Source organism: Muntiacus reevesi, chromosome 5, assembly GCF_963930625.1.
Source record: "Muntiacus reevesi chromosome 5, mMunRee1.1, whole genome shotgun sequence".
Taxonomy (NCBI): Eukaryota; Metazoa; Chordata; class Mammalia; order Artiodactyla; family Cervidae; genus Muntiacus; species Muntiacus reevesi.
Window position 1 is genome coordinate 42,281,846 of NC_089253.1, and position 23,686 is coordinate 42,305,531.

Sequence of the window (23,686 nt, forward strand, 5' to 3'; positions counted from 1 at the left end):
CAAGAATGTATGAGGACACAGTTTTTCTATATGTAAAATAAAAGGATTAGATTGCTTATCTCTGTGCTGAGGCCCAGGCTGTTTCTTCTACTGTTTTTTTTAACTTTGAGTAATCACATCCCATCTCTAGGCTTTGATTTCCTCATTAAAAGAGAGAATAGCTGGAAAAGTTAATGGAAAAGTGCTACCCAAGTATTCACTATTTGCAGTGGGACTGTTTTGTTTGGAAGTAGAAACCCACCTCAAATTGGCTTAAATGAAAAAAAAAAAAAGAAAATCATGACTCCCAGTTTCTGGTCTGGCATGTTGGGAGCTTAGATGTTGCCCATCTCTTCTAACAAGTAAAAAACTGAAGACATGGAAAAATCAACAACTCTTCTTAGATTCTTAAGAGAAGTGAGGTTCCAGAGCAAATTGCAGCCCCCAAAATTGGAGAAACAGACAGACAGTTACAGAGTCACAACTTAGCAGAGCAAAAACTCATGAACAGAAACCTCCATGGAACCAGTGCTGGGGTAGGAAGATCTGAACTGTAATTGATGAATTGCTGAAGGCTCAGTGTGGACAATTCTGAGAGTTGAAAACTCCAGGGGGAACTGGACATAAGGGTGTCCCCACACTTTAGGGGGTTTTACTTTCAGGAGCTTCTCCTGGTTCTCACAGTGAATTTCAGAGAAAAAAAATCCCTCTTGCTTCTGGCAGGGGGAGGTGAGAAGGAGCCGTTTTAAAAATATGCTAGAGCATTCTGTTCTTCTTAACATGATCTGCCTTCAGGAGAAACTTTTTAACCAGAACCAAACCTGTTAGGGTTTTATTAGAGCCTAACTGATCTGGAAGAAGGGAAATACACAACTCCAGATAGCTCTGACCATCCGGTACCATCTAAAAGGAGTGGTGGGAATATGGGGCTGAGAAGAACATGTCAAGTTCAAAGTCCAGCAGCAAAGGCCCACTAAAATCATGGGACTCTAGAACACTTCCCCTGCCACCATTCCTTACCATCCCACTACTAAAGGCCTATTTATGACAGTTCCTTTTACCCAGCAAGCACATCATGTCTGGCTATCAAGAAAAAAGTGGCAAAACATTCTTAAAGGCAGAAAACACAGCTTGAAGAGACAGAGCAAGTATCAGAACCAGACTCAGATACGGCGGGGATGTTGGACTCAGCAGACCAGGAGTTAAAACAACTATGACTAATATTCTAAGGGCTCTAATAGATAAAGTAGACAGCATGTAAGAACAGGTGGTCAGTTTGGGATTAACATATATACAGTACTATATATATAAAGTAGGTAAATAACAAGGACATACTACATAGCACAGGAAACTATACTCAGTATCTTATAATAACCTATAATGGAAAAGAGTCTGAGAAAGAGTCTAAAAAAATGCTAGAGATAAAGAAATATTACCAGAAAGGAAGGGCACTTTTGATGGGCTTATTTAGTAGACTTGACCCACCAGAGGAAAGAATATCTGAGCTTGAGGGTATCTCGATAGAAACCTCCAAAATTGAAAAGCAAAGTGAAAAAAGACTGAAGAAAACAGAATAGGATATCCAAGAACCACGGGACAACTATCAGGAATGTAACATGTATATGGTGGTAAAACCAGAAGGAGAAAGAAAAAAACAAAAGAAATATCTGAAATAGAATATTTCTGAGAATTTCCCCAAAGTGATGTCAGATACCAAACCACAGATCCAGGAAGTTCAGAGAACACTGAATGGGACACTAAATGCAAAGCAAAAAGAGAAAGAAATAAAACCTCCATATAGGCATATCACGTTTAAACTACAGAAAATCAAAGAGAAAGAAAAAATCAAAGAGAAAGAAAGAACCCAGATGGAAAAAAAATATCTACAGAGGAACAAAGATAAGAATTACATCTACTCTTTCAGAAATCTTGCAAGCAAGGAGGGTAGACTGAAATAGTTATAGTGTCAAGATGAAAAGCCACCAATCTAGAATTGTAAGCCCTGTGAAATTACCCTTTAAAGTATAGTGGAAATAAAGACTTTCTCAGACAAACAAAAATTGAGGGAATGTGTTGCCAGTAGATCTGCTTTGCAGGAAATGTTAAAAGAAGTTCTCTAGAGAGAAGGGAAATGATATAGGTCAGAAACTCAGATGTACATTAAAAAAGAAAGGAAAAGCCGTGGTGATGTAATAAGTGAAGGTAAAATAAAAGCTTTTATTTTTCTTATTCTTAACTGATCTAAGAGATACATTTGTCCAAAATAATAATAGCAGCAATATATCCAACTATCTATGCTTATGTACAAGTGAAATGAATGATAGCAGGGATATGAGGGAGGGAAGGCAAGAATTAGGACTATTTTGTTATTATAAAGTACTCAAACTGCCCATGAAATGGACTTGGAATCGTTGTAAGTATATATTGCAAACTCAACCCACTAAAATGTCTATTGCAAAGTCAACCACTAAAAAAAGTAAAAAAAGAAGTACAATTGATATGCTAAAAAGGAGAGAAAATGAAATTGTATATAAGGCTAAGTTACAACCACCAAGGTAGAAAAAGAATGGAAGACAGCTGCCAACATGGTTGGGTTCTGGTGACACTCCTCTTTTGGACTGCAGATTACTGCCTTCTCACTGTGTTTTCACATGGTGGATCATATGAGCTAGCTATCTGGGGTCTATTTTGTAAGGCATTAATCTCAATGAGGAAGGCTATGCCCTCATTCATGATCTAATCTCCTCCCAAAGGCTCCCTCTCTTAATAACCATCACCTTGGAGGTTAGGTTTCAGCATACTGATTTTGGAGGGACACAAACATTCAGATCATAGCAATCAATAAACCTCTAGCTAGACTAAGAAAAAAGGTGAGAGGTCACAAACTACTAACATTGGGAATGAAAGAAGGAAAAAATAAAAAGAAATTAAAGAAGGGCTATCACTACAAATTCATGGGCAGTGAATATTCATGGGCAGTATCCTTCAGATGATAATCAAAGAATACTCTAAAAAAGTTCATAAGCACAAATTTGATAGCCTATATGAAATGGACCAATCCCTTGAAAGACAATCTGATAAAATTCACACAAGAAGAAATAGATAATCTGCAAAGCCTATATCAAAGAAACAGAATCAATAATTAATAAACAACCTTGCAAAACAGAAAACAGCAAGCCAAGATAAGTTCACTACTAAACATTTAAGTGTGACATTATACCAATTCTCTACAATCTTTCAGAAGAGAAAAGCAGAGGGAATACTTTCTAACTCATCTGTGAGACCAGTATTACCCTAACACCAAAATCAGACAAAGATTACAATGAAAGAAAAGAAAACCACAGACCAATGTGTCTCAAGACCATAGATGCAAAAGTCCTCAACAAAATTGTAAATTGAATCCAACAAAAGAACTATGCACCATGCTGCTGCTGCTGCTAAGTCGCTTCAGTTGTGTCCGACTCTGTATGACCCCATAGACGACAGCCACCAGGCTCCCCCGTCCCTGGAATTCTCCAGGCGAGAACACTGGAGTGGATTACCATTTCCTTCTCCAATCCGTGAAAGTGAAGTCACTCAGTCGTATCCAACCCTTAGCAGCTCCATGAACTGAAGCCTGCCAGGCTCCTCCATCCATGGGATTTTCCAGGCAAAAGAGTACTGGAGTGGGGTGCCATTGCTATGCACCATGATCAAGTGGGATTTATCCCAGCTATGCCAATCTGGTTCAACATTCAAAAATCAATAAATGCAAATCATCACATGAATAGACTAAAGAAGAAAAATCACACAATCATATCAATAGATGCAGAAGGAGAAGCATTTGGCATTTGACTAATTCTAACACCCAATCATGATTTAAAAAAAACAAACTGTAACTAGAAAACTTAGAGTTAATATCATATTTAATGGTGAAAAACTTTCCCACTAGCATCAGGAATAAAGCAAGGATCTCCCCTCTCACCACTACTTTTCAATGTTGTACTGGAAATTCTAACTAATGCAATAAGACAAGTAAAAGAAATTACAGGCATACATATTGTAAAGGAAGACATAATACTGTCTTTGTTCACAGATGACATGATTGTTTAAGTGGAAAATCTGAAAGAATCAACAAAAACTCCTAGAACACATAAGTGATTATAGCAAGGTTGCAGAATGCAAAGTTAATACACAGAAGTCAATTGCTTTCCTGTATTCCAGCAATGAAAATGTAGAATTTGAAATTAAGACCCAATTCCGTTTACAATAGCACCCGAAAAAGTTGAAATAGTCATAAATCTAACAATATGTAGAAGACGTATATGCAGAAAACTATAAAACTCTGATGAAAAATATCGAAGAACTAAATAAATGGAGAGATACTCCATGTCCATGGATAGAAAGACTCAATATTGTCAAGATATCACTTCTTCCCAACTTTATCTATAAATTCAATGCAGTCCCAGTCGAAATCCCAGCAAGTTGTTTTGTGGATACCGACAAACTTATTCTAAAGTTAATATGGAGAGGCAAAAGACTCAGAATAGTCAATACAATAATGAAGGAGAAGAACAAAGTTGAAGGACTGATGCTACTCTAGTTCAAGACTTACTATTAAGCTACAGTAATCAGGACAGTCTTCCGTTGGCAAAATAATAGACAATAGATCAGTGCAATAGAATAGTCTAGAAACAGACTCCCACAAATATAGTGAACAAATCTTTGACAAAGAGCAAAGGTAATATAATGAAACAAATGTAGTCTTTCTAATAGATGGTGCTAGAACAACTAGACATCCACATGGTAAAAAAAAAATCTAGACACAGATCTTATATCCTTCACAAAACTTAACTCAAAATGAATCACAGTGCTAAATACAAAACTAAAACTCCTAGAAAATAACATAGGAGAAAATTTAGATGACCTTGGGTATGCAGTTAACTTTTTAGTTATAACACCAAGCATGATCCATGATAGAAATAATTGATAAGCTGAACTTACTAAAATTAAAGTTTTCTTTTTCTTGGCCATGTTATGTGGCATGTGGGATCTTAGTTCCTCGACCAGGGATTGAACCCATGCCCCCTGCATTGGAAGCACAAAGTTTTAACCACTGGACCACTAAAGAAGTCCCTAAAATTAAAGTTTTCTGCTCTGTGTAAGACACTGTCAAGAGAATGAAAAGACAAGTCATGAAAGGGAAAAAATGTTTGCAAAAGATATATCTGACAAAGATGTCCTTCGGTAGCTGAATCAATAAACAAACTGTGGTATATCCGACAATGGAACATTAGTGCTAAAAAGGAGTGAGCGATTAAGCCATGAAAAGACACAGAGAAAGTTAAATGGATATTACTGGGTGAAAGAAACCATCACACAAAGGGTACATACTGTAGGAATCCAGCTATGTGGAAAAGGCAAAACTAGGCACCTAGTAAGATGAGTAGCTGCCAGGCGCGGAGGGAGGATGGAGCACAGAGGATTCTTCAAACAACGAAACTGCCCTGTATACTACAGAGGGGTGTGTCATGTATAATGGCAGATATATGTCTTTATACATCTATCCAAACCCATAGAATATACAATGCCAAGAGTGGTCCCCAGTGTAAACTATGATCCCTGGGTGATGAGGTGCCAAGGTACATTCCTCAATCGTAAGAAATGTACCATGCTAGTGAAGAATATTAACGAGGTGGAGGCTGCGCCTGGGGGTGGGGTGGCGGGGTCGGGGGGAGCGCTTTGGGGTAATCTCTACTTTCCACTCAGTTTTGCCATGAACCTGAAACTACTCTATAGAATAAAGTCTATTTTTAAAAAAGAGAATTATGGGCTCACATAATTTAAAAGTCCAGGGCTAGAGAGGCTTCAGCCATGGCTGGATTCAGAGACTCAGGGATACCGTTGCGATGCAGTCTTTGTCGTTCAGCTTTGCTTTCTTTTGTCACCTTAGCAGGGGAGCTCTAGGGGCTTCGAACTTGATGGCCCCTGGTATGAAACAGTAACTCTTCGCCGCTGGGAAATTTCCTGGTCAGGCTCTAACTGGCCAGCTTGGGCCTGTGCCTACCCCTGGAGTTGGGGAAGGGAGATTTCGCCCCATCCCAAAACGAAGCTATAAGGCCATATTGCCAGAGGAAGGAAGGGTAGATTTGGATCCTGCAAAAGCCGTAGAGTCGTTGACCAAGGCCCTTCCATCCCTAACATTTTGATGCCTCCAGCACCAGCTGCCTATCAGATGGGGGCTAATGACAGGCTTCCTACAGGAGGTGGTGTCTGCACTGGGCCTTCAAAGTCAGATGAGATACAGGTGGCTGAGAGGGTGCTGATATGAAGGGAACAAGGTGGATGAGGGCTTGGATGTATCAATATTTGGAAGCTGTTGAGAAGACCTGTTTGGCTGGACCATGGGTGTGTAAAGATTGGGCCGTGAAAGCAGTTCAGACTGGCACCTCCCAGGATGTGGGTCCTGCCCCCTAGACCTCCCAGGATGTGGGTCCTGCCCCCTAGATCTCCCCACCTCACCCATACAGCTTCTTCTGGGGTGTTAACATCCCAGGAGGGAACCTCCGTGGGGTGGGGAGGCTGCATTTCCTCTGACGCTCCCTTCCCCCAGGCGTTCCTGGTCTACGCTGCAGGTGTCTACTCCAACATGGGCAACTACAAGTCCTTTGGCGACACCAAGTTTGTTCCCAACCTGCCCAAGGTGAGCTGAGGAGGGCTGGGGAAGGTGGGCAGTTTGGGGCTGGTGGGGTGGAGTGGGGAATGCAGCAGATGGAGCCCGCGCGGGAGCCAGGCTTCGACCTTGTCACCACCACACTGCACAGCCTTGGGTCAGCCACCCTCCCGGGTGCTGCAGCGACCTCCCGACCGTGCCGACCCGAGGGACGAATGAAGGGAGGCTGTGGAAGGGTTCTGAGCACCGTTCGGTGCTGCAGAGATGGAGCCTGTTAGTCACGCCTGGAGACAGTGGAGGAGAGTGGACGCAGGGAGTCCTTCTCTGGACCACAGGGCTCGGGCCCTTCTAGGGCAGACCCAGCTCTTACATCAGCCGCTACTCTGCACATGACCTGCCTGATGATCTTATTGAAATACAGCCTCTGACCGAGCCGGCTTGAGCAGGCAGGTATGAGGTTCTGCTTTTCTCCAGCAAGGTCGATGCTGCCAGTCTGTCAACCACCCTCTGAGTCAGAAGGTCTTAGACTGTGGGAGAAGAGCTTGGGGGTGGCTGGGGGCGCTCCGGGAGGCAGGTTGGGTGATGCGGCCTTGGCCAGGCCAAGGACTTCCCTTTCCCTGCAGGAGAAGCTGGAACGTGTGATCCTGGGGAGTGAGGCTGCGCAGCAGCACCCGGAAGAAGTCAGGGGCCTCTGGCAGACCTGCGGGGAGCTCATGTTCTCACTGGAATCGGGGCTTCGACACCTCGGGCTGGGGAAGGAGGTGAGGCCCCAGCCGCGCTGGGGGGTGGAGGGCATTGTTGAGGGCCACGTGGCCTGGAGGGAGGGGCACCCAGTGGGGAGACAGCGGGCTGTCCACCACGCCTGAGGCCAAGCTGATGTCCACAGCGGGCCTCAGCATCGTCCTCAGTAAGCGGGTTGGATGGAATGCTTTCTGAACGCCCTCCCAGTTCTGACATCCTGGGATGCTGTGTGCCGGGAGGAGGGAAGGAGAGACGAGCTGAGAGCTGGAGGGAGCTGGGGGCGGGGGGATGGAAAGGAGGGGGTCCAAGCTTCCTACATCTGGAGGCTGCTTAGTAGTTGCATGGGGTAAGGGACGCAGCGAACCTTAGGGGTGGATCTGTGAGAGGCTGGTGCAGAGCTGTAGGAGGGCTGGGGATGGCCCTGTGTGTTGCTTGTGTTCCAATTTTCTTCCTCTGGAAAGAGATGGAGAGGGACCTTGGAGGCTGCTGAGAGGAGGTGCAGGAAGTCTGAGGCTGGAGAGGGTGGCCAGGAAGGAATTTACCAGCTGTCCCTGCAGCTCCAACCTCAACAACTCCTATTTCCCCTCTGCCCCTTCCCCGACAGGGCATCACCACCTATTTCTCTGGGAACTGTACCATGGAAGATGCCAAACTAGCCCAAGACTTTCTGGACTCACAGGTTTGGGCGATGGGTAACTCGGGGTAGTGGTTCGTTGGGGTCCCCTTGGCATTGGCGCCCACTCCTGGGTCTCAGCCTGAGCCCAGAGGCACAGGCATCTTGGGTCCTTGAGGTGGAGAAGACCAGGGAATCCTTGTCTAAGGGTCAGCATGAGTGCCCTGATGGAGCCGCCCCCACCGCACCCCAGGCTGAAGGGCCTTGTGACAGCCTCGGGGAAGGAGGACACAGAATATCAGAGCTGCTTCAGCTGGGCTCTGGTGTCCATGTGGTGGGTCACCTCCCCGCCAAGCCACTCAGTGGCATCTCTTATCTGTGGCTTGAGGTCTGCCTCCTATAGGCCAGGTTAGCTGAGGTCATGAAGTGTCTGGCAGGTGTGATTGTGCATGCATATGCGTGTGCTCAGTCAGGCTCAACTCTTTGTGAGCCCATGGACTGTAGCCTGCCAGGCTCCTCCGTCTGTGGAATTATCCAGGCAACAGTACTGGAGTGGGCTCCCATTTCCTACTACAGGGGATCTTCCCAGCCTAGAGGTCGAACCTGCATCTCCTGTGTCTCCTGCATCAGCAGGTAGATTTTTTACCACCGAGCCGCCTGGGAAGTCCACTGTCTGGCACAGCACTTAGTAAAAAGTGCTGTGTGCTGAGTACTCAGCGTACTGAGCCGAGCAGGAGTCTGCCCTGGCCTGCCCACCCTGCTCCCTTCCTTCCCAGAAGACGCTGGCTGGTTCCCCAGAGGCCCGGCCCGCGTTGCCTCTATCTTCTCTCCTGGCTGTGCCCACTTTCCCTCCCTCCCACCCCACCGCCCACTCTGGATTTACTCTCCCCCAAACCCTGCCCTGTGTTTTCCAGAACCTCAGTGCCTACAACACACGGCTCTTCAAGGAGGCTGGCCGGGACGGGAAGCCGAGCTACGAGGTGCGGTTGGCTTCCGTGCTGGGCACAGGTGAGCTCACGGCCCCTTCTTCTCCCTCTTCAGTGTTCCTGGGCCAGCATGGACAGGGCAGGAACCCAGGACAGGGGTTAGCTGCCTGCGATAGCCACAGGGAGTAACAGCAGTCATATTAGCCATGGCGGATGTCGACGGAGGCTTACTGGCTGCCCAGCCCTGAGCCGTGCTCAGCAAATGGTGTTTCTAGGAGGCGAGCACCCCTAGCCCTGGAGCTGGTGGTGATGTAAAGCTAGGGAAACCCAAGGGCAGAGGAAGGGCCTTGTTCCACTGGTGAACGTCACTGTGGCAAGCCTCTGATGGGAACTGCATGTTGGCCGTGGTCCCCGTCCTCCAGGCAGTGGTGCAGAAGATAACAATTCATGTAAACAGTGGAAAGAGAGGCTGGACCATATGTCTCATGATGGCCTAGAGGAGATATCCAAGCTGCACATCAATGAAGGCTTAATGGAAAAGGTGTCCTGGAGGTTGGGGAGAATACAGAAAGGTGGGGGTGGTGAACTTGCTGAAAGGTTGTTGCTGAGCTGTGAAAGACGCCGGGATTCTTGGCCTCCAGAGGAGAGGAATTCAATCCACGGCCAGAGACAAGGCTTGATCACTCAGAGCTTTTGTGTAAACAAGTTTTATTAAAGTGTAAGAGAGATAGAGAAAGCTTCTACATAGACATCAGAAGCGAGCAGAAAGAGTGCCCCCTGCTAATCTTTAGCCGGGTGTTATAAAGCTAATAGCAGTCTGCTAATTAGAGAAAGGAAACTCACAGACTGGCACCAGGCCCCTCACCCACAACATGCATTTTGAGATAACATTGGCACAAGGTGAGTTGTCCTGAGCCTTAAAATGATTGACATGAATCTTGAAGAAAGGCAGATTTTCAAACAAATACATTGTTTTATTAACATAGATTAGGAGAACAATGTATAACATACTGGTTTGTCAAGTCAGTTCTGAGCCTTTAGGTGGAACCGACTTGAAGACAGAGTCTAGGGTAAATATGTAGTACATTAACATAGCTTAAGACAAACATTTCCAAAAAAAAAAAAAAGACGAACATTTCCATAAGAAAAGTGCATTGGTTAGCTCAAGGTTTGAGAACAGTAAAGTTCAGGTGGAACCAGGTGTCATGGCAACACAGAGTTTTAGAAGAAACCTCTTTTTAAATTTTTATAGAGAAGGGAAATAATAATGTAACACTAGTTTGTTTCCTCCTGCAGCTTGAGAGAGAGAAAAAAAATGTGATAGTTCCAGCCTAGTTCCTCCATTTGTAGACTCCTGGCCTTCCTGCCTGTTACCCTCTCATTACTAAACCCTGCTTCCTAAATATCTTTCAAAAGTGCAGATTCACCTCTAAGGGCTCCATCATTCGGAGTTTCTTGGTTATAAGTGAAGAAACCTATTTGCCTAAAGCAAAAGGGGACTTTATAGGCTTGAGTAATTAAGAAACCCAGAATAGAAGGGCTTCAGGCATAGATGGATGCAGTTGCTCAGATAACGTTCTCAGAAATTTTGCTCTCTGTCTCTTGGCTCAGCTCGCTTTGACTTCATCCACAGCAGGCTGCACCCACAGAGCCTGATAACCACTAGCCTGGCTGTTCCAGCAAAAAGAGGACCTTTTTCCTCCCAGAAGTAGTGTCTGAAGGTCTGGAAGTGGCTTAAGTTCCTCTGCTTTGGGTCTCCCATTTACATGAACCAATGCTTGTGGTTTAGGGACCAGTCTCTGATTGTCTAGGCCTGGTTCCAAACCTCACAGTCAGCTGGTAAGGTCAGCTCCTCCCTTTGCCTGGACTCAGGGTGGCTGTGGGGGTTAGGTCCCGAAGGAGAACTGGAGTCTGTTACCAGGTGAGGGGGATATGGATGCAGTGCTGAGACAAGCATCCAGGCCTCTATGAGGGCCTATGTAATCTGGCCCTCCCTTCCCCCGCCACCTCCCACCTCCTAGCTTCCAGCCTCCCACTTAACTCTGCGCCACAGCCATGCTCAGCAGCTTCCAATTTCCTGAAAACCCCACGTTCTCACCTGCCCACTCCAGGCCTTTGCACAGTCCGTTCCGTGTTCCCCCCCAGAATGTCTCCTTCCCCTCCAGGTGTTCACCTGATGAGCACCCGCTCGTCCTGGAGGCCAGGCTTGGACCTCACCTTCCCAGGGCCCTTCCCCATCTTCTCACAGCCCCTGTGCCCATCATCTCCCCCAGTGATTTCCCGGTTGCTTTTCTGTTGACCGCAAGCTTCTTGAAAGGAGGACCTTTGTGTTTCATTCACCGGTGTCTCCCCAGCGGCCAGGCCTTGGTAGATCCTCAGATGCCAGGCAAAGGAGGCCAGGTTGGGGCCTGCACTCCTGGTGGAGGGAACGGCATGAGCCAAAGCCAGGTGGTGGGAAAGTTTAGGGTTCAGCCTGTATGTAGATCGACTTGCCCAGGGCTGTCAACCGAAATGCCTCACACGACATCGTCATACGGTTCATGGCAGCCATGCTCCAGAGTGAACATCCCAAGAGAGCCAGGCAGAAGCTGTGTCGCCTCCTACAACCTGGCCCTTGGCAGCCACAGTGTCACTTCTGCTGTAGTCACAAGCCTGCCTGCCCTCTTCAAGAGGAGGGAATAAAGGCCCCACATCTTCATAAGAGAAGTCACATTGGGAGATAGGAAATACTGTGGCCATATATGGCCGTATATATATATATTTAAAAATACAATCTGGAAGCATATCTCACATCAGGAGATAGGAAATACTATGGCCATATATATATAAATAAATATATATACATATAAAAATATAATGTATGTTATATGGATCAAAGATAACAGGCAAGATACAACAGTATTAATATGCCATTGCTTCTCTAACAAATAGCCACAAATGCAGCAGCATGAGAAAGTCAAATTTAGGGACTTGCTTGGTGGTCCAATGGTTAAGAATCCGCCTTCCAATGCAGGGGACGTGGGTTTGATTTCTGCTCGGGGATCTAAGATCCCACATCCTACAGGGCAACTAAGACTGCGTTCTGCAACGAAGACTGAGTGCAGCCAAAATAAAAATAAAGTAAAAAATTTAAAAACCCCGCAGATTTATTCTCTTATAGTTCTGGAGGTCCAAATTGGAGTCTCTTCCTCTTCTGGGGAGATCTGCTTCTCTGCCACTCTCAGCTTCTGTAAGCTGCCTGCATCCCTTGGCCCATGGCCCCTTCCTCACGTCTTGCCCCGCCCTTTCTTCTCTCATCACATCTCCTGCTTCCCTTCACCTTCTTGTCTCCTTCTTATAAGGACCCTCGTGATTATATCTAGGGTAGGGCTACCTTTTTAAACATAGTCTGCCACATTGGGTTTGAATCTGACTCTGCTACTTGCTGTTGTGTGACCTTCAAAAACTGACTTAACCTCTCGGTGCCTTAGTTTCCCCATCTGTAGAAAAGAGATGATAATTTCCCTCTCACCACAGAGCTGATGTGAGGCTTCATTGAGTTAACACATAGAAATCACGTTAAACATTTCATGTTACAGAATATATATATATATTTAAAATATTTATTTATTTGATCGTGTGAGGTCTTATTTGCGGCACTCGGGATCTTTCATCTTTGTTGAGCATGTGAGATCTTTAGTTGTAGCATGCATACCCTTAGTTGTGGCACATGGGGTCTAGTTCACTGACCAGGAATCGAACCTGGGCCCCCTGCGTTGGGAGTGCAGAGTGTTAGCCACTGGACCACCAGGGAAGTCCCCCATATATGTATATATATAATTTTTGAAGATGAAAGTTTATAATTACTGTGAGCAAAGTGGAGCTATCAAGGATGTTAGAATAAACGAATGTCACAGTGAGAAGCCTGCTGGGATATCTCACACTCGCCTTTCCCCTGAACAATGATCCTTCTTCCCTCAGAGCCTAACCTGGACTCCGAAATGACTTCCAAGCTGAAGAGCTACGAATTCCAGGGAAGCCATTTCCGGGTGACCCGCGGGGACTATGCCCCCATCCTCCAGAAGGTGGTGGAGCACCTGGAGAAAGCCAAGGTAGGGGGCGCTCGGGGCTGAGGTGTGCCACTCCCAGATTCTCTGGGCAGCAAAGGCGGGTACCAGCACTGGGGGGCGGGCTGAGGCTGACCAGCCCCTGCTCACCCCCAGGCGTATGCAGCCAACAGCCACCAGGAACAGATGCTGGCCCAGTACATAGAAAGCTTCACCCAGGGCTCCATCGAGGCCCACAAGAAGGGCTCTCGCTTCTGGATCCAGGACAAAGGTCCCATTGTGGAGAGGTGAGGCTCCAGCCTCCGTTCCGCCCCACCCTGCCCACTCCTGCCCGCCCCTCCTCCATCTCAGCCCTTCTCTCCCCCAGTTACATCGGGTTCATCGAGAGCTACCGAGACCCCTTTGGTTCCCGTGGAGAGTTCGAAGGTAACTTCTGGGAGGTGGGAGGTCAAAGTGAAACCCTCACCCCTTTCCCCTGATGACTGTCCCATAGTAGAGTTTTAGCAACAGCCATCGATGATTCGTCATGGACTGGACACCTATCTATCTTCGCTCATTTTGCTACATCGTCCTATGAGAATTTCCCTCCTCACTTCACAGATGTGGGAACTGAGGCAGAGTTGGGGGCTGACCCACCCCAGGCACCTCGGCTCTGAGTCACTTTGCCGTGCTGCCCCGTGTCTGGTCCAGGCCCAGGCTCCAGCTTTGTCACTTAACCCCACCTCTGAACCTCCACCACTCCTTTTCGGGCGTCATGGAAAGTGAGGTGTTACATGCAGACAGCTCAGCACAGTGCCAGGCACGTCAATGGTGCTGGGTCGACGGGAGCAGAATTAATACTGTGCTGCTGTCATCCCAGGGTAGGTGGCAGGCTGCCTCGGCCCTTGTGCCCAAGCCCAAGTCGCAGCAGCCTCAGCCTCTGAGGTCCCCCTTTGTACATGACTCATCATGATTATTAGAAAAGTAATCCATGTTCACAGTCAAAAATTACGAAAACACACACCAAAAATAATCAACTGTGACTGCTCCCACCCCAAGATTAAAGTTTGGAATGTACTTTTTGTCTTTTGGTTTTATAGAGAGCGATGCTTAGAAATGTATGTGTATAATTTTAAAACTCCACACTTGTAAGTAGTTGGAAAAGTACAGTCATGTGTAGGATAAAATGTGAAATCCCTCTTTCACTACCTCTCCTATATTGCTCCCCTCCAAAGGTCACCAGAGTTCACAGTTGAGTACAGGTCCTTCTAGACCTTTATCTAAGCATTCACACACACACATCCACACACATGTTCCTTTTAACTCATCTAGGTAAATGAGATTATATTCTGTATATTGGTCTGTCACTTGCTTTTTTCACTTAGTCATGTATCTCAGATATCTTTTCCTATCAGTATATATAGACCTACCACATCCTTTTAAATAGATGTATAGTATTCATAATATATCATAAATAATTTCCCATAACATTTGATATTGTACTCCATGTCTGCCTTTAGGTCAGGCCTTTCCAGGGTGTAGTCTATGCAGAGTTACAGGAATTATTCAGGGACTTCCCTTTTGGTCCAGTAGTTCAGACTCCATGCTTCCACTGCAGGGGAAATGGGTTTGATTCCTGGTCAGGGAACTAAGATCCTGCATGCTACAGCCAAAAAAAAAAAAAGAAGAAGAAGAAGAAAGATTCAGTGTGGAGCAGCAAAGAGTCTCTGCTTGCAGGACTCTTCAGTACCTTTAATATGCGAATGTGCATTGAGAGCCTTTAAGAAGCTGGAGATAGAGTATATAGTGTTGCCCAAACTTCTTTGACTGGGGAGCTTTCTTCTTGAAGGCTCTCATAGAAAATGTGTTCTGTAGAGTGCAATTTTGAAAATACTGCTTTGAGCCAGGAACTCTTAACTGTATTAAATCTGAAAGGATCAGTCCCAGCCCTCACTCATTCCACTACACCCTGGAAAGGCCTGCCCTAGACTAAGGAAGGGGACAACTTTCGCCTGGCCAAGGGATGGGCTTGGCAAAGGCTCCCTATCTGGATTCACTCTGTCTGATGAAACTGCTCACTCCAGTGCAGTAGCCTCACTCACCACCCTGTAAGTCAGGTGCTCTAGCCATGCAGGACAGCTCACAGTCCCCCCAAAAAGAAGAGCCTTTTTTACTCACGTAGTCCCTTCCACTGGGCATCTGATCCCCCATCACCCACTACGTACTCCCCACATACTCCTTTAAGATCCATCTCAGGGCACTCCCTGGCTGTCTAGTGGGTTAGGACTCCGTGCTCTCACTGCTGTGGCCCCTGATCGGGGAACTAAGATCCCACAAGCCACCCGGCATTGCCAAAAAGTTTTTAAGTTTAAAAAGATCCATCTCAGGTGTTACTCAGCGAAGCCTTTTCTCTGTACCCTGCTCTTCCCAAAACAGGGACCTCCATGAAGGCAAAGCGCAGGCCCGGGTTCTCCTGAGTGGCCAGCACAGGGTCACTGCACACAGCAGGCAATCAATGCCTGCATAATGGCTGGAGGGTTATTAGAGGAGTGGAGGAGGGTGTGGGATCCCCCCAAACCCTGCCCGCTCACAGCCCGCTCTCTCCCCCACAGGCTTCGTGGCCATGGTGAACAAGGCCATGAGTGCCAAGTTTGAGTGGCTGGTGGCAAGTGCGGAGCAGCTGCTGAAGGAGCTGCCCTGGCCCCCAGCCTTCGAGAAGGACAAGTTCCTCACCCCCGACTTCACCTCCCTGGACGTTCTCACCTTCGCCGGCTCCGGCATTCCTGCTGGCATCAACATCCCCAACTGTGAGCTTCCCCGGGGGGGTCCTGGCCCGCCCCCCATCCCTGCCTGAACATGACGGGGGCTCCCCAAACCCCCTAGGAGACGCCACTGAGAGTTGCCCCCTCCCCCCCACACACTCACCCTGGCCACACATCACCCTGCTCCGCTCACATTCCCAGCCTGTCCCTCTGGTTAGACTCCTTGCCTGTGACCCTTGACCTTTGCCCTTGCCCTTTTCTCCCTGGTCCCCTTCCCACCTTCTCCAGATGATGACCTGAGGCAGACGGAAGGCTTTAAGAATGTGTCCCTGGGGAACGTGCTGGCCGTGGCCTATACCACGCAGCGGGAGAAACTCACCTTCCTGGAGGAGGAGGACAAGGTGGGCACCGGTGAGGGGCCTGGCCTGATCTCGGCTGACGCAGGAGGGCGGACAGATCAGAGCAGGGGAAAGGACGGGGCTTCAGGCCCGGCTCTGCTGCTTCCCCGCTGTGCAACCTCGGGTCTTTGGAGCCTGTTTCCCCAGCCGGCAAACAGTGGAGGCAGCCCCTTCCTCGTGGGTTGTTGCCAGGATGAGGTGGGCTGTGCGGTGCCCAGTGGGGCTGGCAGGTGGTAGACCTTTAGCAGCTGTGTGCCTCACGATGGGCCCTCGGGCTGGCACGGGGGCTGTGGGCAGACTGTGGCTGTGGTGGGGCAATGGGCAGTGTGGGTCTCTGCTTGTCTTGGCAGGACCTGTACATCCGCTGGAAAGGACCCTCCTTTGACGTGCAGGTGGGGCTGCACGAGCTGCTGGGCCATGGGAGCGGCAAGCTCTTCGTGCAGGTAAGAACTTGAGACCAGGGGCTTCCCCAGCGGTCCAGTGGCTAAGACTCCGCGCTCCCAATGCAGGGGCCCAGGTTCAATCCCTGGTCAGGGAACTAGATCCACGTGCCGAAACCAAGTTCACATGCCACAACTAAAGATCCTTCTTACTGCTAAGGATCCCACAACTAAGATCCTGCATGCCAAAACTAAGACCCAGCACAGCCAAATAAATAAATTAAGAAAAAAAAAGAATGAGGGGCTAGTGCTGGTACCAGCGGGACCCTCCCCAGTTCTAGGCCTGTGGCTCCCGTTCCCCATCGTCAGCCCCCAGGCATGCACGCTGCTCCAGTCTTGGCTCTCAGTGTCTCACCCTCCCCACGATGTCTCAGGATTCAGTGAGATCTGTAGGACAGGCCAGCTGAGGCCCCCCACCCAGAGTCTCCCACACAGAAGGACTTGCTTGGCTCAGGCCCAGGAAGCCTGCCCTGAGGGTGTGACCCAGGCGGCCCCAGGGCAGAAAGGCCGGGCAGGGGTGGTGTCTGGACGCCCCCAGTCCTGAGGCTGCAGCACTGTCTTTGCACTGCTGTTCCCTGGAGCCTGTACTTTTCCAGGTATTGTAGGGAGCTTTCCCTTCCTGTGGGCCAGCCAGAGTGGCTGGAGCCCCCTCGACACCTACGCAGGAAATATGAGAAACAGCCTGCTGGCAGGCCAGGAGGAGCCCACTGTGGACTGCACAGATGAGAGGACTGGAGGCAGACGGGGTGGGGTCTGCTCCTCTTGGGGGCACAGCTGCCTCCCTGAATGGGATCAGCTGGGCCTGGAAGTCAGAAGGATCCAGAGGGCAGCTGATGGTGGAGCAGCTTGGCATCGGGCTTTGTCTTGCCTTCAAAGTCCCAGGGAAGCGGCGACAAACATAGCCCCTCTGTGGTCTTCTTCAGTCAGGTCCCCTCCCTGAGCCTCAGTTGGCCCATCTGAAAAATGGGTTTCCTGACTCCTACCATATGGCTCTTGTGAGGAATAAAGGTGAAGCCCTGGGATTTGCCTGGCACCCAGTAGGCCCTCTGGAAATGGGTGTTGTTGTTAAGAGACATGGTGCACAGATATTGTGTGCTCTGATTCCGCTCTGGGGTTCTTAGTCTCTGAGCCTTAGTTTCCTCCTCTGTGAAGCGGGATAATAATAGAACCTTCCTAGGAGGATGACTTAAAGGGTTAAAAGACTGGTGCATGAATGACACTTGGCACATGGAGAGGATGGTGAGGATGCTGCTTTTAAGGCAGAGAATCACATGCTGTGGCTTCTTGGCAGCAGAGGGGCCACGAAGCTGAGGAGCCTCCAGGCCTCATGGCCCACCCACTGGGACATCTCCAGCCGGGGTCTGGAGATATTGGGTCGGGGTCTGGAGATATCGGGTCTGGGTCTTCACGTGACTTTCTGCACTCCCCTTGCCCCGATCCCCGGCCCATAGTGTTGCTGTGTGCCGCGGGGTAGGTGTCTCAGGTTCTTCTACCTCCGGGGGCTCTGAGAGGTGTCACAGAACAGTTGTGCAGGCCACCACGTGTCATGGACCTGCCACTCCTGTCCACTCGTTGTTCCCTGGCTGCCTTTCTGAGCCCCTTGGATCCCGGGCTGAAGGCCTAACCTGGGCCCCGGGGTACCCCACCCTCACCCGCCCCACGTTCATGACCCTTCTCTTGCAGGACGAGAAAGGAACATTCAACTTCGACCAGGAGACCGTGATCAACCCGGAGACAGGGGAGCAGGTGAGGGTGGCCTGGGTGGAGCACCAGGGTATGGGGAGGGGGGCCCAGGTAGGGTGGCAGCCACCCCTCAAGCCTGCTTCCTGGGCCCCCCTCCCAGATCCAGAGCTGGTACCGGAGCGGGGAGACCTGGGACAGCAAGTTCAGCACCATCGCCTCCAGCTACGAAGAGTGCCGAGCGGAGAGCGTGGGCCTCTATCTCTGCCTCCACCCCCAAGTGCTAGAGTACGAGCCGCAGAGCCGGGGCAGGGGGTGGGGGGTGCTCCTCTGTGGATGAGGGGGGACGTGCTGGCAGGGAGGGCAGGGCCCGGGCAGCCTCCGACCTCGCTCCCCCACCACTTCCCTCCCTCCCCCAGGATCTTTGGCTTTGAGGGGGCTGATGCGGAAGATGTGATCTACGTGAACTGGCTCAACATGGTTCGGGCCGGGCTGCTTGCTCTGGAGTTCTACACCCCTGAGACCTCCAGCTGGAGACAGGTAGGGGCTGGGGGACCCCTCAGGAGGGAAGGGTCTGTGCTGGGGACCAAGACCAGGATTCTGGGTGTGGGGATGGGACAACTGTACCCATGAGGCACATGAACTGGGTTGATCCCAAACTCTACCACATGTGAGAGCAGGTCACGTCACTGTTGTGAGGCTCAGTGTTCCTGCCTGTAAAATGGGAGTATTCATCTTCTTTCCCACCTTTAAGGGAGAATCAGATGAGATGATGTTGCTATGACCACTAACAGATGATGCACAGCACTCACTCTGTGCCACTTAGTTCTAAGCAGTTTACATGAACTGACCCATTTGTCCCCAGTGTCAACCTCGGCCGTAGGTAGTTACTACCTTCATTTTAGAGGTGAGGAAATGGAGGCACAAAGAGATCAAGTAACTTGATGGCAAGTAACAGACTCAGAATTTGAATCCAAGCAAACTGCCTCCAGAGCCATTAGGCTACGCTGTTTGCTATGAGATGTACTTTGGAAACAGGGTAGGCAGGGACTTCCCTGGTGTTCCAGTGGCTAAGACTCTGCACTTCCACTGCAGAGGGCCTAGGTTTAATACCTGGTCGGGGAACTAGATCCCACATGCTGCGACTAAAGATTCTGCTTGCCACAGCAAAGACCTGGTGCAGCCAAATTAATTAATTAATTAATTTTAAAAAAAAGAAATTCAAAGTGAAAATTAAAAAAACAGAAACAGGGTAAGCAATAGAAATCTTTTAAAAAGTCACCTAAGTCTGTTTTGAGGAGGCAATACTGTGTCATCCAAAGAACACATGTTTTAGAGTCAGGAAACTTGGGTTAGTCCTTGTTCTCTCTCACCCGTTGTGTGACCCTGGGCAAGTTCCTTCACCTCTCTGGGCCTCTGTCTCGTCATCTGTAAACTGGGGATTACGACGCCCTCTCGATCCCACAGAACGGACTGCAAACAGGATTGTGGAGGAGAAAGTGCTCAGGGGGGCAAGGGACACTCTAGGATAACCGCTGTCATAGGGCAGGGCGTGGAGCAGGAGAGGGCAGGGCGGGTGACGGGGCACAAGGCTCTGGGTCCTGCCTGGACATGGCCTCCCCGTGCCCCAGGGCAGCCTGCTCTTCCCTGTGAGAGAAGACGGGAAGCGTTTGAGGGGAGAGGAATTAAACACCACAGGACCCACAGGGTGGGGGAGAACCAAACAACAATAATAATTCACAATTAGCAAGCACATATGATCCATCAGGCTTTGGAACGAACTCTTGATCCTGGGTTGGCCAAAAAGATCATTCCCGTAACATCTCAAGGAAAAACCCCAACGAGCTCTTTGGCCAGCTCGATACTTCTTACCTTGAGCCTACAAATGATTTCTTTCTCTTCGGCCCTGGCAGGCCCACATGCAGGCCCGGTTTGTGATCCTGAGGGTCTTGCTGGAGGCTGGCGAGGGATTGGTTACCGTCACTCCCACCACAGGCTCCGATGGGCGCCCCGACGCCCGGGTCCGCCTTGACCGCGACAAGATCCGGACAGTGGGCAAACCCGCCCTGGAGAGGTTCTTGCGGAGACTCCAGGTAAGCAGGGGCCTCTTGCCTCGGAGGCCCCCTCCAACTCAGCCTCTCTGCACACTCTGTAACAGGAAAGGCTTCTTGGAGTAGGGTGTGTTTAAACTGGAAATGGGAGTGCCAAGGAGGAAGCAGCCGTGAAAAGGTCTGAGCACAGAACAAACAGCATAAAGGCTGGTCTTGGGACTGGAAGGAGCTTAGTGGGTTGAGGGACAAGAAGGATGAAGCCTGGAGCTTGGTGAGTGAAGGAGGGAAGGACAGTGCTCACTGCAGTCCTGGTTCCTCTCCCAGTTGGGATGTTTAGAGTCAGGAGACCTTTTGGGGTTCTGGTGTCAGGACTAACCAGCTGTGTAACTGCCTTGCTGGCCTCCACTTTTCTCATCTATTAAATACATCACCTGTCTCACCTGGCAGGAATTCAATGAAACAACATATATACGGAACTGAGCAATAACATGGAGAAGGCAATGGCACCCCACTCCAGTACTCTTGCCTGGAAAATCCCATGGACGGAGGAGCCTGGTAGGCTGCAGTCCATGGGGTCACGACTGAGCGACTTCACTTTCACTTTTCACTTTCATGCACTGGAGAAGGAAATGGCAACCCACTCCAGTGTTCTTGCCTGGAGAATCCCAGGGACGGGGGAGCCTGGTGGGCTGCCGTCTACGGGGTCACACAGAGTCGGACACGACTGAAGCGTCTTAGCAGCAGCAGCAGCAGAGCAATAAAAATCATATTATCCAAGCCGGTGTGACACAAAGTGTGGTCTGCGGACCAGCAGCAGCAGCAGCACCCAGAACGTGCAGATTCTCAGGCCCCACCCCAGACCTCCTGATTCAGAAACTCTGAGTATGAGGCCCCAAAACCTGCATGTTTACTAGCCTTCCAGGTGATCCTGACACTCAGCAAGGCTGGAGAACCCCTGATGGTGACCCACTCCTTACTGAGCAGTGCCTTTCTTCAGAACGGGGTCCTGCCGCCTTTGCCTGAAGGACCTGAAGAAGGCCCAGCCTTCAAGTCAGCCAATCTCTCTCTACGATTATACTCCCACTTATTTCCAGAAGGGATTTAGGGCATTTTTTCTTTAAAAGATATGTGTTTGGCCATTAAAGTAAAATAAAATTAGAAATGAAAAAATATTAGATGCCCAAGGCAGTGTCATGTCCCAGATTAGATTCTGGAATAGAAAACAGATGTTCGTGGGGAAATGAGTGAATTCTCAGTAAAGTCTAGAGTTTAGTTAAGAGTAACATACACATTTTGCTCAATGTTGACAACAGATGAAACTGGGCCAGGAGCCCATGGGAACTCTCTGGGCTATCTCTGTGGCTTTTCTGTAAATCTAAAATTATTCCAAAACAGTTTATTGATAATGATAATAAGTCACTCGATAAATCAAATCTGCCAAACTGTGTATTGAACTGTGACTTAGGCCAGTATTGAACTGTGATTTAGTAGTGACTGAACACAGAGCATTCCATCTTAGAGACTGAAGCAGGTGGATCTTTGTCCAGGATCATTCATTCAGCAGAATGGACAGTGTTCACAGCGGTGGCTTCACAGAACATACAGAACATGGAACAGGAGATACGGAACATGGAAGCATTTTTTGGTGTGGCTGTTTCTTGCATTAGCTCCCTAGAAAAACCCAAGAGCACAGCAAAGAGCCACCCAGCAGGGAAGATGGAGGCTTTTCCACAGGGAAAGGCTTCAGCCACGGGATTACAAATAGTCATAGCTTTGGGTCACCCATATGGTAAAAACTGATGAGGGGAGATATAAATCTGTATTTCTGGCTTCTGGGAGGGCCTGCCATCAACAGACTTAATTCCCTGGAGCTGAGCAGTGGCCAGCGTTTGGCTCTCTACACGTGCTCCACTCCCCAGTGTGCCAGGTCCACTTCCTCTTTGCTGTGCCTGCCTTAGTCATTCACTCATGATACCACCTGGCTCCCGGGGACACCCCCGTCGCCAGCTCTCTGGTTGAAGCTTCTGGTGGCTAACATGTCCACTTTGTGAATCTATGTTCACATGCTGGGTGTTAAGTATTATGCAAAAGAGAGAAAGGTCAGCCAGTCTCTCTAACCTTCCCCCAGGAGTTCCCAGTCAGTTTTAATTCCTGCAGAGCTAGGGAAAATCATTCTACCCCCGGGCCTAAGAGGGGGAGGCTTACCCAGAGGGTGCCCTAGTCAGAGTCCTACTTTGCCAGTGGCAAATTGGCAGAATAAGTAAGGATCAGAGCCATAAATGTCAGTTATTTGGAAGAGAGCCCACTAGATCTCTTAGTGCTAATCTTTATAATCACTGAAACTAAAAATAGGCAGCTTAAACAGATTTTAGATCCAGCTGAAGAGAAGTTAGAGCATGTATCATGCGTGCTAAGTCACTTCAGTCGTGTCCGACTCTGTGTGACCCCGTGGACTAGAGCCTGGCAGGCTCCTCTGTCCATGGGATTCTCCAGGCAAGAATACTGGAGTGGGTAGACATGCCCTTCGCCAGGGGATCTTCCCGACCCAGGAATTGAACCTAGGTCTCCTGCATTGCAGGTGGATTCTTTACCGTCTGAGCTACCAGGGATGCCCAGAGAATGTAGAACAGAGACACAAAGATAGAAAATTTAGAAGAGATTAAGAGACATGGAGGAGGGAGACTTCCCTGATGGTCCAGCGGCTAAGACTCTGCACTCCCAATACTGGGGGCCTGGGTGTAATCCCTGGTTGGGGAACTAGATCTCACATGCAGCAAATAAAGATCCCAAATGCCACAAGAAGGATAAAAGATCACAACTAAGACCCAGTGCATGAAATAAATAAACATTAAAAAAAAGGACATGGAGGATAGTGTGAAAAGATCTAATGTACATGAACTGAAGTTCCAAGAAGAAAAGAGAGAGAAAAGAAGGAATATTAGAAGAGATAATGACTGAGCACTTCATAGAACTGATGAAAGACCCAACTCAGAAATCCGAAGAAGCTCAAGAAATTCCAAGAATGGCAAGCAAAACCTGTGTCTAGAAATATCATAGAATAGAAATTCCCTGGTGGCCCAGTGACTTTCCACCTCAGGGGCACAGTTTCAATCCCTAGTCAGGGAACTAAGATTTCACAAGCTGCACAATGTGGACAAGTAATACTGATAATGATAACTTTTATTCATCAAAACTTACCACAAAGAAGATGAGAAGATGCATCTTAAACTAGGACAGGGTATTTATCAAATATGAGTTTACAAAAGGTTAGCAGCTAAATATATAAAGAACTTTCCAAAAAAAAGTGAAGAAAAAACAGCCTAACAGAAAAATAGGCAAAACTCATGAACCAAAGAGGAAAATAAATAGCCCACCAACTTGTGGGATGTTGTTCCATCTCGTTAGTCATCAGGAAAACA

At 48.6% G+C, this 23,686-nt stretch overlaps 1 protein-coding gene across 3 annotated transcripts in view; it reads left to right on the forward strand.

The window, feature by feature from the left end:
- Positions 1–23,686, forward strand: part of DPP3 (dipeptidyl peptidase 3) — a 31,134-nt gene that overhangs the window by 2,703 nt on the left and 4,745 nt on the right. For all 3 annotated transcript variants that reach the window (XM_065937806.1, XM_065937807.1, XM_065937808.1), the window contains exons 3-16: positions 6,572–6,661; positions 7,255–7,392; positions 7,977–8,051; positions 8,900–8,993; positions 12,872–13,002; positions 13,114–13,244; positions 13,325–13,383; positions 15,549–15,743; positions 15,987–16,099; positions 16,447–16,539; positions 18,220–18,282; positions 18,380–18,504; positions 18,636–18,756; positions 20,130–20,309. In XM_065937806.1, the coding sequence (XP_065793878.1) occupies positions 6,572–6,661; positions 7,255–7,392; positions 7,977–8,051; positions 8,900–8,993; positions 12,872–13,002; positions 13,114–13,244; positions 13,325–13,383; positions 15,549–15,743; positions 15,987–16,099; positions 16,447–16,539; positions 18,220–18,282; positions 18,380–18,504; positions 18,636–18,756; positions 20,130–20,309 (1,608 nt within the window). The remainder of the gene's footprint in view (positions 1–6,571; positions 6,662–7,254; positions 7,393–7,976; positions 8,052–8,899; positions 8,994–12,871; positions 13,003–13,113; positions 13,245–13,324; positions 13,384–15,548; positions 15,744–15,986; positions 16,100–16,446; positions 16,540–18,219; positions 18,283–18,379; positions 18,505–18,635; positions 18,757–20,129; positions 20,310–23,686) is intronic.